A 14,724-nucleotide genomic window follows, 5' to 3' on the forward strand; every position below is an offset into this window, starting at 1 on the left:
TCTGCTCGAAGGAGAACGACCCCAGCTTCTCTAGTCTATCCACTTAACTGAAATCCCGCATCCCTGGAATCATTTGTGTAAATCTTTTCTGCACCCTCTCTAAGGCCTTCACATCCTTCCTAAAGTGCGGTGCCCAGAATTGGACACAATACTCCAGTTGAGGTCGAACCAGCGTTTTATAAAGGTTCATCATAACTTCCTTGCTTTTGTACTCTACATCTTTATTTATGAAGCCCAGTATCCCGTATGCTTTTTTAACCGCTTTCTCAACCTGCCCTGCCACCTTCAATGATTTGTGCACATGTACCCCCAGGTCTCTCTGTTCATGCACCCCTTTAGAATTGTACCCTTTAGTTTATATTGCCTCTCCTCGTTCTTCCTACCAAAATGTATCACTTTGCACTTTTCTGCGTTAAATTTCATCTGCCACGTGTCAGCTCATTTCACCAGCCTGTCTGTGTCTTCTTGAAGTCTATCACTATCCTCCTTACTGTTCACTATACTTCCAAGTTTTGTTATCTGCAAATTTTGAAATTGTGCCTTGTACACCCAAGTCCAAGTCATTAACATGTATCAAGAAAAGCAGTGGTCCTAGTACCGACCCCTGGGGAACACCACTGTATAACTTCCTCCAGCCCGACAAACAACCGTTCACCACTACTCTCTGTGTCCTATCACTTAGCCAATTTCGTATCCATGCTGCCCCACTGTCCCTTTTATTTCATGGGCTTCAACTTTGCTGGCAAGCCTATTATGTAACACTTTATCAATGTCTTTTGGAAGTCCATGTACACTGCATCAACTGCATTCCCCTCCTCAACCCTCTCTGTTACCTCATCAAAAAACTCAATCAAGTTAGATAAAGCTGCCTTTAACAAATCCGTACTGGCTTTCCTTAATTAATCCACACTTGTCCAAGTGACTGTTAACTCTGTCCCGGATTATCGTTTCTAAAAGCTTCCCCACTACCAAGGTTAAACTGACAGGCCTGTAGTTGCTAGGTTTATCCTTACACCCTTTTTTGAATAAGGGTGTAATATTTGCAATTCTCCAGTTTTTTGGCACCACCCCTGTATCTAAGGAGGATTGGAAGATTATGGCCAGTACCTCTGCAATTTCCTCCTTAACTTCCCTCTGCATCCTAGGATGCATCCCATCCGGTCCTGGTGACTTATCAACTTTAAGTACAGACAGCCTTTCTAGTACCTCCTCTGCTGATCAACTACTACATGTACTTGTCCTCATCATTGTTATGTTTGTGGCCTGTTGATCCTCAGTGTCTTCCTCTTGAGATTTACAGACTCACTGTCTGAAACAGACCTCTGTCCTACTACTTTGTAGCTAGCATGAGTACACCAATATATTGGGGAGGGAATGCTTTGTTTTTTTTTGTAATCTGTAATTTATGTGGTGAATATGTAAGAATGTTAGACATGCACAACTATTAGGGCTGTAGGATTGATTTATTTACATAGTTCAGCGTATATCTGTACTGTCGTATAGTCTGAGGTGGTAGTGTTCAGATGTAGGAGCCTAATTTAAAAAATGCAAAATAATTTTGCACTACAGAAGAGTGAGACTGAATGACTGTGGCCTTCTCCACAGGGCCGCATCAATATTAATCTACGATCAGTCAGCAGGTGCCTTTTATCTTAAAAATAAACCAGACTTGTAAATAAGGCGTAGTAGCCACTTTTTTTGTTGTTGCTGGTCTATAAGTTTTTGAACAATTGCAGAAAATTGCCAATTTAGTTGTTGCTGTCTTAATTCATAAATTTACTTGTGCTGTCAATATTTTAACACTCTTTCAGTATTACTTTTAGTAGTTCAGTGCTCTGAGGCAAAGTTATTAATGAGTTGCTTTAAAAGTTTGTACTCTGAATATTCTGCATAGAATTTAACCAGAACGCGTTGGTGTCTGTGGGAGGAGGGTGGAGGTTGGCTGGCGGTGAAGGGCTACATATTTTGAAAAGCCTCCCATTGGGGCCCGGCTTTGTTTATTTTTCAGTCTCATGGGGAGATGTGGCGGAGGAGAGCAGAGTTAGTAATGGTGCAGGAGGTGGGGCGCCTTCAGTTTACAGCACTGCAAGTGGGAAGGGAAAGGCCGCAATCGGCGAGGCCTTGCGGGGTAAATTCCGGGCACTGAGCAGTGGAGAAAGCGGATGAGATCACTTGAGGCTCCAGATCGTGGACTTGCATGTTAGAAATCGCTGAAATTTTTGACACTGCGGTTTACAACCTTTTTATAAAAAAAAAAATTTTTTTTTTAAAAATAAAAAAAAATATTTTGTTTCACTTTTGTTTTGCCCTCAAGCTGATAGTGCGAATATATTCAGCGGAGAGTCCGGCGATCCTTTGGCCTGGCTCAGTGCCCCGTGCCCGGCTCCAGATGAATGTGTGACCGAGACCCCCCTCTCTCAATGAGTGGTTGGGATTTGGAATGCATTGGCTGATGTGTGAGGGATGCAGATTTAATAGTAGCCTTCAAAAGAGAATGGGATACATTCTTGAAGGTGGAAAAATTGCAGGGATATGGGAAAAGAGCCGGGGAGTGGGACTAACTGGATTGCTCTTCGAAAGAGCTGGCGCAGACTTGTTGGGCCGAATGGCCTTCTTCTGAGCTGTACTATTCTATAACAACCACGAGACCAGTACAGGTATTGTTTCTGGGGATGATAATGGACTGGAATCGCCTGTTCTCCTTTGCTCTGCCAGTACTCTGCATTAGCAGAGCACTCTGTAATAGCAGAGCACTTGGAAAGCAGTGACTGGATCGGACAAAGTCAACATGGATTTACAAAAGGTAAATCATGCTTGACTAATCTACTGGAATTTTTTGAGGATGTAACTGGTAAAATAGATAAGGGAGAACCAGTGGATGTGGTGTATTTGGACTTTCAGAAGGCTTTCGATAAGGTCCCGCATAAGAGATTATCGTGCAAAGTTAAAGCACATGGGATTGGGGGCAAGGTTTTGACTTGGATAGAGAACTGGTTGGCGGACAGAAAGCAAAGAGTTGGAATAAACGGGTCGTTTTCCGAGTGGCAGGCAGTGACTAGTGGGGTACCGCAAGGATCGGTCCTAGGACCCCAGCTGTTCACAATATATATTAATGATCTGGACGAGGGAATTGGATGTAATATCTCCAAATTTGCAGACGAGACAAAGCTGGGGGGGAGGGTATGCTGTGAGGAGGATGCCGTGAAACTCCAGCACGATTTGGACAGGTTGGGTGATTGGGCAGAAACATGGCAAATGCACTATAATGTGGATAAATGTGAGGTTATCCACTTTGGTGGCAAAAATAGAAAGGCAGATTATTATTTGAATGGTAATAGATTGGGAGAAGGGGAAGTGCAAAGAGACCTGGGTGTTCTTGTACACCAGTCGCTGAAGGTAAGCATGCAGGTGCAGCAGGCGGTTAAGAAGGCAAATGGTATGTTGGCCTTCGTAGCAAGAGGGTTCGAGTACAAGAACAAGGATGTCTTGCTGCAGTTGTACAGGGCCTTGGTGAGACCACACTTTGAGTATTGTGTGCAGTTTTGGTCGCCTTACCTGAGGAAGGACGTTCTTGCCATGGAAGGAGTGCAGCGAAGATTCACCAGGCTGATACCTGGGATGGCAGGAATGACGTATGAGGAGAGATTGTGTCGATTGGGCTTATACTCACTGGAGTTTAGAAGATTGAGAGGGGATCTCATCGAAACCTATAAAATTCTGTCAGGCCTGGACAGACTAGATGCAGGAAGGATGTTTATGATGGCCGGGGAGTCCAGAACCAGGGGTCACAGTCTAAGGATAAGGGGTAAGCCATTTAGGACTGAAATGAGGAGGAATTTCTTCACCCAGAGAGTGGTGAACCTGTGGAATTCTCTGCCACAGAGGGCGGTGGAGGCCAGTTCATTAAGTATATTCAAGAAAGAGTTGGATATATTTCTTAAGGCTAAAGGGATCAAGGGATATGGGGAGAAGGCAGGGACCGGGTACTGAATTTGGATGATCAGCCATGATCTCATTGAATGGCGGAGCAGGCTCGAAGGGCCGAATGGCCTACTCCTGCTCCTATCTTCTATGTATCTATGTATTTGAGTTGCAGTTTATTGGAGGGGGCGGGGGGAGGTTAAGTTAATATACAGTGAAGTATTCGGGTAAGTTTTTTAAAAATTAGTCCCACTTTGCTTGCACTAAACTGGATTTGTCTTGCATGAAACCCAAAGGGAATCTTCTGTTCATGGCTATTATTACTATAGTGATATTTTCTTCTCAGGTGGTGGAGCAGGGCATGTTTGTGAAGCACTGCAAAGTGGAGGTGTATCTAACAGAATTAAAATTATGTGAAAATGGAAACATGAACAGTGTCATAACGAGGCGATTTAGCAAAGCTGACATCATAGGTAAGTGATTATTCTCGACAATGGTTAATGTTTTTTTTGCCACTTTTCGCTTCCTTCTTTCCTGAAGGCATTGTTTTCTGCTGGATGCAATCCTATGGATGTCCTCTTGAAGCTCACTCGCACGAGCCTAGATGGTGACTACTGGTATAGGCTGATTGATGATCATCTGCAGCATGATGACCAAAGCCAGTATCGACGCACGCAGTTTCAAGCAGGGATCATTCTCTAGCAATCAGGAGTGGGAACGCGGGCTGATTGTATTTCTCTCTCTCTCTCCCTGGCTCAATTGTGGAGCTCCTACTGTCATCTCAGCTGAAAAGAGCCTGCTCAGTACAAACTGGGAATAAAACCTGGTCTGTGTGGTTCAGCCAAGTCATTGAGGGGAGCTTAACTTTTTCTTGCATTGAATGGACTCTGCTGTTATATAATCAAATTTCTCAGCTATAAATATCACTTGCCAAGATACCCTACCCTCCCCTCAGTACAAGGTTTTCAAAAAATATGAAGTGGAATAATAACAAGAGGCACCTGATCTCAGTAAAAAAGTGCCCTGGCCATTGCTTGTAGCACAGGAAAGCTTGGCAAAATTCTGCTGGGTTTCTCGTAGCTTGCTGTATGCTTTAATAATCCTGGTTCAGCAAATGATACTCAATTCTAGTATCTGAACTTCTGCATACACGAGAGTGTTCCACAATGACACCATCTGGAAGGCAAAGCCTCGCAACTGGTGTTCTCTGCAGAGTTTTTGATTCAATATTGAGCCAAATCTGTAGCAGACCTTGTTTTTGGTGTAAATCCAGTGGTCTGGTATGAACACTAGGAACTTTTGTGCTGTACCAATTATCATCTTTGAACATAAGGACATAAGAAGCAGGAGTCGGCCATACGGCCCCTCGAGCCTGCTCCACCATTCAGTAAGATCATGGCTGACCTTCAACCTCAACTCAACTTTCCCACCCAATCCCCATATCCCTTGATTCCCCTAGAGTCCAGTGGGGAAGAAGTAAAATTAAATGTGAATAAGAATGCAGGAATGAACCAGCATGCCTGAAGCATGTTAATACAACTTGACTAATCGATGGAGTTATAAATCTCCAATCTAGGATGTGAAGAGTTTTAAATGCAATTTGAAGGCCCTCAATTGGATTGCATGCTTCAATTTTCTCCTAGGTTTGCCCTTTGTTCCCATTGTCCCATTTTCTCCCGCTCTGCTAAAGACAGTGACTCTTGCTGGGGTATTGTTTCAATGCATGCTGACAGCCCTATAGTGTCATGGCCAAGTGGCTATTCAGGTCTGAGCTTTGACTAAATTTTCACCATGGGGAGGGTCGCTGCTGAGCCCGATTCTGTCTTCACCTGGCACCCACATTGGTGCACTTTTCAACAGGGGCAACGTATAATCATTTTAAGTGGGCACCCTAGCTGATTCTTCTTTCCCACTATCGCTAGTCCAGAGATCCTGAGACCCAGCTGCTATGTCACACCAACCAAGAGTTTGAATCTGGTCGTTCCTTATCTATTGTAGCTCACTACTGAACCAGACCGTGCTTTCATCTGCTCAGCTGTTGGGGAGTTTGCAAGTTTTTGTCATCTAAATCTCTCGCATGTGGTGTATGTATATAGAGCGTCGTGAATGGTCATTACAATCTTGTTAGACAAAGCAGGATTGCACAGTTGTGTGACAATGTTTGTTAGGGTATGTTTCTGGGTCATCACATCAGTTGTCAATATAAAACCGAACATTTGATGCATACGCGGTACTTCATTGGTTCAAAGCCAGTTTATGCAAAAATAATGCTAATGTATGCATACGAAGCCTTAAAGAGGCAGTCTTGACATCTGTTCCTTCTAAAAAGTCTTTTGTATATTTTAATACATTTAGTGAATTTTGGTGATCAGCCCCAGCAACTAACTGGAAGGAGCTGAATTGCATAAATAGCTACCACCATCAACCCAGCAGCATTTTGGCATTTAACTCTGTTAATTGTGCCACAGTAATGTTGACCTCATTAACTTCTCCAAGCCACTTCCTATGTGCCATCAAGACTTGCTGTTGGCAAAGAAAAATGCTCAAACTGAAAAGTGTCTGGGTGGTGCAGTGGCTCAGTATTCTGACCTTTTTGGCTCTGGGACCTGGGCTCAAATTTAGCCCAGATTGGTGGGATAAAAGTATTTTCTCTACCACCTAATGGCCCTTTGGTAATCTCAACTCGGACCGCAGTGAAAATATACACCACAGTTGCTGATAGTTGGGATGTGCTTCGGTCACAGTGATGTCTGCTGTGGGAAATTTTAAAAATTACACTGCAAAAGGGATGTTCGTTTGAAGTTGGCTTTATGGCACTTCATTAAGGCAGAAGGACCTTTAACCAACATCTGGCTTGGCTAGACCTTACGGAGCAGTGAGTTGGTCACCTTTAATCAACACACAAATCTGCCAGATAAAGGAAATCATTAATTGAAGCTAATGTTTCTCTCTCTCTACAAATGCTACCTGACCTCCTGAATGTTTCCAACATTTTCTGTTTTTATTTCATTAATTGAAGCTGTTTGTCTAAAATGTAACTTGCTCTTTAACCTTTACTGAACCTAATACACCCCCTTCTAATTCACCCACTAACCATTTGTTTTGGTTTTTTATAATTCATGTTCCTTTAACTTTCGTTCTTAAAAAATTGCCAGGGGTAAACATCTAACATCCCAGGTGCAAAATTACAGGAATGTGTATGAGTCACCTGACTAGATATGAACATTTAAAGTATTACTGTCCCTGAGTGATTTTCTTTGGATGGAAACGGTGTACAGATTGTATGTGAAGTTTGAACATAATTCAGAGTTTGAGGAAGCCTCCAAAATGTACCATTTTATAAGACAAATATTCACAAAGGCACATAACTAGCAGAGACTAATAACGATGTGCCCTTCATACCACTGAATAACAAAACTGATTGCTATTGTCAAACTTTGAAAATATCTTCTGTGCTAATGCCTGGAAAGAGATTCCTCATTACTGTTTTTGTTTTAAATCTCAGATACAATTGAAAAGGAGATGCGGAAACTGTTTAGTATCCCAGATGAAAAAGAGATTAGATTGTGGAATAAGTATATGAGCAACACATTTGAACCCCTGAATAAGCCCGATAGCACGATACAAGATGCGGGACTATATCAAGGGCAGGTATAGTAGTTTAAAATATGGTGTTCTCTCTTTGATTTATTTTTGCAATTGAAGGCGAGGGGGATAGGGTGTAGGTTTAATAGTTTCTGAAACCAGTAGTAATTTCTGATTCCAAATCTTATCATCTTTAAAGATAGCTTATGGCCACCTTAGTAACAAATCCTGTAAATCTTTCATAGCGCATGCACTTGCTGTCCATAAACCTTACTTCCTGATTTCATGACTTGATTACATTTTTGCGGCCACGTTTACCGTTGTAAATTGCTCTATCAACAATTCCCATCAAACTTTGCTTTGTCAACCACTAGGTGGTTCTGTGGAGCAAGTCACGGAGATATCTCCCAATTTGGTCATGGATTTGTGTACATAAACACATTTATCATCTGACTGAGCAGCCACATGCCATTTACTGGTATACATTCTAAACACAGACTTCCTTACCTGTGTTTTGTATGGCTGTTTAAAAAATAGCCATAAAACACAGCGATTACTGTATTTGAATTGCGTGGATGTCTTTCTTTCCAAAAGCTTTTTACTTCCAGTTTCTCCCTTAGCGTCTCAGTTCAGTGTTCTTTAATTGAGAAAGTAATGAGAGCAAAACATAGACACTTCTACAACTGCCAACACCCTTGCTGCAGACTGAGATGGCTTATGGTGCCTTTTTTTCTTTACTTCCCAGAGGTGAATCACTTCTCTTAACTTGGGATGTCCCGTGTAGCAGCCATGCCAAGAAGGGAGTGGACTTTATTACTGTGGTCGGCAGATATTGAAGTGCAAAACGGGGGCTTGAATCTGTGACGTGCCTTAAATTTAAGATTCTTATCCTTGTATTTAAATCAGCCCAGGGCCTCACCCCTCTTTCTTTCTAACCTTCTCCCAACTCCAACCTGCTAGCCCTTCTGTTCCTCTGGCATTTTGTTTATCCTTCACTCCCTTTGCCCCACCATTGGTAGCTGTACTTTGCTGCCTCCATCTCTTTTAAGACATTTATTGAAATCACCTCTTTGACCAAGCTTTTGATTAACTCACCTAATCTCTCTCTCTTCCTTTGGTTTGATGTCCATTTTCCTTGCATCTCAGTGAAGTGCCTTGTGATATTTTTCTATGTTACATAAATGCAAGTTGAGGGAAGAAGTGGTCATGCCAGCAAAAAATACTCAAAAAAGCTTAATTCTCAACTGACTGTCAACAATTGGTCATGATTATGGTTAATTGATCTTTGATTTATCCTCAGATATGAATGACCACTTATCTACTGATGGAAGGGCTAGGGCTATCTGAAACTAATGCAGTGCAAAGTAAATTTCTATTATACTATAAAGTTTAGTCATATGACCACACCAATCCTAAACAATTGCTCCTGTTAGCGAAACTATCCCAGTTTTAAATTACAAATGTATTTGTTATATCTATAACTGCAAATGTCAGATCCTGTTTTTTTTAATATATTAATCCGTTCCATGCGTACAGAAACAGAGTGAAAAGTGCATTTTTGACAGAGCATTCCAGATTTTAATCGCTCCGCCATTGGCAGTCGTGCCTTCAGCTGCCCAGACCCCAAGCTTTGAAAATCCTCTCTAAACCTTTCCGCCCCGCTACCTCGCTTTCCTCCTTTAAGACGCTCCTTAAAACCTCCCGCTTTGACCAAGCTTTTTGTCACCTGCCCAAATATCTCCTTATGTGGCTCAGTGTCAAATTTTGTTTGATAATGCCCCTGTGAAGTGCCATGGGACATTTTACTGCATTAAAGGCGCTCTATAAATGCAAGTTGTTGTTGTTGTAACGGGAACATATTGATGGAAAGAAAAAGTACATGGCATGTATGACCTAGTTAAGTGTAATTCTTCTGAGAATGTTTCTTAACACAAGTCAAACTTGACTTTCCCTTGTCCAAAAATGGTATAAAAATCAATACTTTTAAACATGCCAGTTTTCTTCATCTCCCTCAACCCCCTCCCCAAACCTCCAAATTGTTTCCCTGATGGAGTGTTTCCACAGGTGCCGGTTACCCTCCGCCGTGTTGCTTGACTGGCCGTTCTTTGTTGGAGTGACTAGATGGGATGCTGTTTAATTGTGGGAGGCATCATTGCCCAGGCACTGATGTCCTCATTTAGCATCTACACGTAATCTGGCACCTACATACAATTTTAGTACTCGTACTGCTGCTTCAACTGTGACCAGCTAGCTCAGAACAGGGATTGAATCCAGTTGTATGTCTCCAATACTCACTGTCTTATTCACCCGAGCCCTGAGTTATCCTGGGAATGGGAGGGAAGAAGTCCTTACACAACAAAATGATATCGGAAATATAATGTTAAAATAAGTGTTACTTCTCTCTCTGAAAATATTTGTATCTTATCTGGATTCTCTAAGTTATTTGCGTATCATTGTACCATTAAAACATTAATAGTGATTAATACGCGGTGTTCTTTCAATGGTGCCTTCACAGCTGAGTTACGGATAGGTTTTCCTAGCCAAACTTCTTCCATGGTAGTTGATATCCACCGAATAGAATGTCTATATAGCTACAGAAAATGCTGGGGATCCACAGCAGGGCCGAAACATTTGTAAAGAGAAAAGACCGTTTGATATTTTGGGTGTCTATACTTCAGAGTGAACTTGGTAAATCGGATTGACTGGTCAAGGATCCTGTTGACTGCTGTCGAGGAGAAAGCAGGGGCATTTCAGAAGCTTTGGTGTGGGAAATAGATTCTTCAGAGCAAATGTGATGGAGATGGAAAAACTGGGAGGAATGGGTAGAGTCCTTACAGGAGGCAGGGTGGGATGAAGCATATTCAAGATAGTAGTTGTGGGGGTCAGTCGGCTTGTAATAGATGTCATTGGAAAGCCTGTTGCCAGAGATGGGAAGAGAGAGAGAAGTCAGGGAAGGGAAGATCAGAGAAGTTGAAGAATGGGTGGAAATTGCAACAGTAGTTAATAACATTCTCCTGCGAGAGCAGGAAGAACGGTCATCGGTCAGTCTGATGGAGGGGTACACCCCCCCCCCCCCCCCCCCCCCCCCCAAAGCATCATAACCTGTCTTCTCTTTGCCGCTGCGGACTGACTTGCTGTGTACATTCAGCACTTAATGATTTTGTCAGATTTGCAGCTTTTTCCTTTTTGTTTTTTTCTGTTTAACTAGTTGCACACAGGGAGTCCAGAGCAAGTATGAAAGGGCGGGGGGGGGGGGGGTGGTAATTGGACTACAATGTGGAACATAATTCAGTTCCCATTCTGAAGTCGTGCATTTTGTCCTAAAGTTTTTCTATTCCCATTATAAATTGTTATGTCCACATTTATAATTGAAACTGGCTAGGTTGGTTTATCATACTGTAGTTGTACATTTCCACTAGTGGTGGCGCTTTAGTGGGAGGATGTAATTATAGCGACAGTTTCCATTATAATAGTGCACATAGCAATTTATAAGGGGAAAGAGTTAAGACTGCATATAGATGTGAGATTTTTAATATATAAACATCCTTTGTGAAGATTAGTTAGTATATGATATAGATACTAGTTTTTCTATTAGCGCACTTATTTTCAGCGTAATTGAGCACCATTATTGCCTATTTTAACTCTCTTGTGTAATTTAATTGAAAGGTACTGGTAATCGAGCAGAAAAATGAAGATGGAACATGGCCAAGAGGTCCTTCCACTAATAAGTGAGTTTGTTATTGTCACATTTAGTTATCTCATTTTGCACTTCAAAAAAAAATAACTAAAAGAACGTGTACTGGCCGCTAGACGTGCTCCTATCTAGTTATCCAGCAAGTTAAACATTCTATTCAAAATAATTCTTCTGAAGCCGTTTGCTGTTTTGAAGCTTTTACTTGAACAAATTTGTGAAAAGATATTGCGTTTGGCCTAACATATGAAGTCAGATTACATTAGATTGTAAGTGGAACCTCTCATAGCAAATTCTCCATTACTCAAGTCAGGTTCTTCCTGGCAAAACTGCTTCCTGGGGTCAACAGGAAGAAAGGTAAGAAGGTCAAATGACCTCTCACAGGAAGAAAGGAACAATGGTCAAATGACCTCACACAGGAAGAATGGAACAAAGGTCAAATGACCTCTCACAGGAAGAAAGGAACAGATGACCTTTCCAGCTTACAAACTGTTAACACAATAACCGCCACCAGAGGGTGCTATTGCATGTAAAAATGTCCATCGGTCCAGAACAGAGCGTGTTGCTGAACTGTGCCGTCTGTCTCAATGTATAAAAGCAATTCAATTCCAGTATCTAACCTCTCTGAACTAAGCTGTAGTATCAGATTAAAGCAAAACAGTGCAAATTTCAGAAACATTTCTGAGAGCAGTCGAAATAAAGCTTCATGTTTTTCATAGATTTCTGTTTGATAAGTCGTGGCAGCCAAAGTAGCTCTTAACATTAGAGCATTCATTTTACTTTAATTTGTTCTCCGTATCTGCGAATTGCTGCCACGGTTGCATTAATTGCCCATCCCAAGTTGCCCCAAGAAGGTGCTGAGCGGGGGGGTCGTCTTGAAGTAACTGTTGCTCTTACCACTGAGGAATTTGCTTGGGTGCTTCATCGGATATTCCAAGTGAAACGAGTAGTGTGGGACTGAAGTCACCTCTACTCCATACTGTATAGGGACAGATTCTCTTCCATGAAGGACCCAGTGGCTTTCATGTCATCTCTCTTCCCCCCACCCCCCCCCCCCCCTCCCCCAAAGTGCCAGGCCACAAATTATCAGATTTATTGAATTCATTTTCACAGCTTGCCACGGTGGAATTCTGAACTCGTGTCGTCCGGGTTGCTTCTCCAGTACTATAAGTACTACATTATCATACCTGTGATTTTGATTCAGTTCACAGCCAAATTCCGCTATCTGCTTTGGCTGGGCTTTGCCTGTTCTTAGCTTGGGATACCCAAAAGACGACTACTGGAAGAATTGGATGGAAACTGTCTTACCTTCAGTGATGATGGAGTAGCGTTGATGATCGCGGAGAAACATTTGACGCAGACTGTTCTGCTTCCTTGGCTAAACGAGGCCATCATGTAGCTTAAAAGAAAGCTATGTAAATTTAAAGGAGGTAAATGAGCGAAGGGAAAATGGACCCGAAAGCTTGTTGTCATAAACGTATGTTGGTGCCGATTCCAACGCCTTTATTCTAGGCTCCCTCTCCCACTCCTCCCTCCCTCCCAGATGCCATGACCAATCAGCAGCTCATGGCAAATTGCAACTGTGAATTATCGTTTTCCGTGTTTTCTCTCGTGTTAAGAGACTGAGCGCAAACTCAATTTGATGCTCACCCAGGAGAGAACTGGGCAGCAGAGTTCTAAAAACCAGTACTGTATCTATTCCTACAGACATGTAACATTTTACATGTTACACTTAGACCGTTTTATGAATAAATGTGTTCTTTGTAGTACTGTAATATTTTTCAGCGATTGTATTTACGTAGCACCGTTATGGTAGCTAAACGCAATCTTTGTAATGTGCTACATCTTCTCCAACTGATCAGTGCTGCTCCTCTCTGCAATGCTCTTGTGCAGCTCTATAGTCCCCGCAATGGAACATCAGTATTCCCAAGGATAATCATTCATTCATTTTGGTTGGTTTACAAAACAAAATAAGTTGCTTGTGAATATTTTTTGTTTTGGGGTATTTCATCTATTCAGTCTAAAGTGAAATCTCCCAAATTCCTCTTGCATTCATATGTGTAGTTCATTTCTCTTGTATGTCGCAGGGGACCACTCGGGGATTTTGTAAAACCATAAAACGTGCTATTGACCATGGGGAAAGTTACAATTGTGTTATTTTTAAATAGCTGCGACATATTTATGTGCCCTTCATATTTTCTATATGCTAAAGCTGTGATTGTGATTTTTTTTTTTTTTAAAGTTCCAAAACTTGGTTCCTACGCCAATGCAGTGAACACCTACCTGTCTGGCCCATTAGAGAACCACATAGAAGATGAGACAATTGAAACTGGAGCCTGAGTAACACGGATTAAACCCGGGTGAATGAGGAAGAAAGATTGTGTCACTGAAATACAGACCTAGAGGAGCTAGGTTAGGATCTGAGTAAGGAAGGGCAGGGAGTTAAAATGACAACAAAAACTAACTTTGTTACAATCCTAAGCAATAACATTTTAAATTTTTGTAATTTCTTGTAAAATTGTGCATTTCGACACGCGTTGTGATGTGCAGTCTTTATCTCCATTCATAATCATAACTTCTCTGCATAGCAATCGCAATAGGTGTAATCAGACAATAAATGGACATTGAGCCAAAGAAGGAGATATTAGGAGGGGGGGTTGGGGGGGTGACCAATAGTTTGGCCAAAGAGGTGAGTTTTAAGATGGCTCTTAAGGTAGGGGGGATTCCAGAGTGAGAGTCTAGATGGCTGAAGGTACAGCTGCCAGTGATGGGACAAAGGGAGGAGGAGATGCACACAAGGCCAGAGTTGGGGGAGTGGAGCGATCTGGGGAGTGTTGTGGGGGGAGCGGAAGTTGGAGGGGTGGGAGTTGTCGGCTTGGAGGAAGTTAGAGAGACGGAGAGGTGCGTCCTCGTGACACAGTGAAGCTCTTCAAGTAGCTATGAATTAAAGATAATTGACATCTAGCATGTACCCCTTCTCTATCATTGTCATATCACACTGAACAATGCCAGCCTTTAAAGCTTTATCTCCTTCCTGTTGCATTAGTATTCTGATGCACCTCCTTTTAACCATGCATTCAGATTCTGGGCAGGCACTTTTTCTGGTACGTAATGCATCCGAACATTTTGCCACTGGAAAACAATAATTCATTTATGCGAGGCTGTTCTGAATTCTGATTAGACAAATGGTTCAAACAAAATTGTTGCACCTGGTGTTATATATTCCACAGGAATAGTATAGAATTTTGAATATGCTACTAATAAATAGAAGGTGTTTTGATAGGTTGGGGGAGAAAAATCAACTGATTTATTATTTATATCTATACATTTGGTAGTTTCAATTGAAAAATCATGTGTAAGGTGATCAACCTATCCAAAGGTAAAATGGAGGGCAAAGATTATTTTTTAAAAAGCTAATTAATTTAAAACTAATTAGTAATTTAACTGAAGGAAACATCAGTTACATGAAGGCCGGAATGCTCACATCCATGGACTTGCACAAATTAATTTATGTGCCCCATTATATT

At 41.8% G+C, this 14,724-nt stretch overlaps 1 protein-coding gene across 3 annotated transcripts in view; it reads left to right on the top strand.

Annotated features, from left to right (window-relative positions):
- Positions 1 to 14,724, top strand: part of usp15 (ubiquitin specific peptidase 15) — a 131,576-nt gene that overhangs the window by 40,111 nt on the left and 76,741 nt on the right. For all 3 annotated transcript variants that reach the window (XM_086009422.1, XM_086009419.1, XM_086009421.1), the window contains 3 exons: positions 4,268 to 4,394; positions 7,427 to 7,572; positions 11,173 to 11,234. In XM_086009422.1, coding sequence (XP_085865548.1) covers positions 4,268 to 4,394; positions 7,427 to 7,572; positions 11,173 to 11,234 — 335 coding nt within the window. The remainder of the gene's footprint in view (positions 1 to 4,267; positions 4,395 to 7,426; positions 7,573 to 11,172; positions 11,235 to 14,724) is intronic.

This window comes from Somniosus microcephalus, chromosome 16 (assembly GCF_052327205.1).
Source record: "Somniosus microcephalus isolate GS21.2 chromosome 16, FLI_Smic_1.0, whole genome shotgun sequence".
In the NCBI taxonomy this organism is placed as follows: Eukaryota; Metazoa; Chordata; class Chondrichthyes; order Squaliformes; family Somniosidae; genus Somniosus; species Somniosus microcephalus.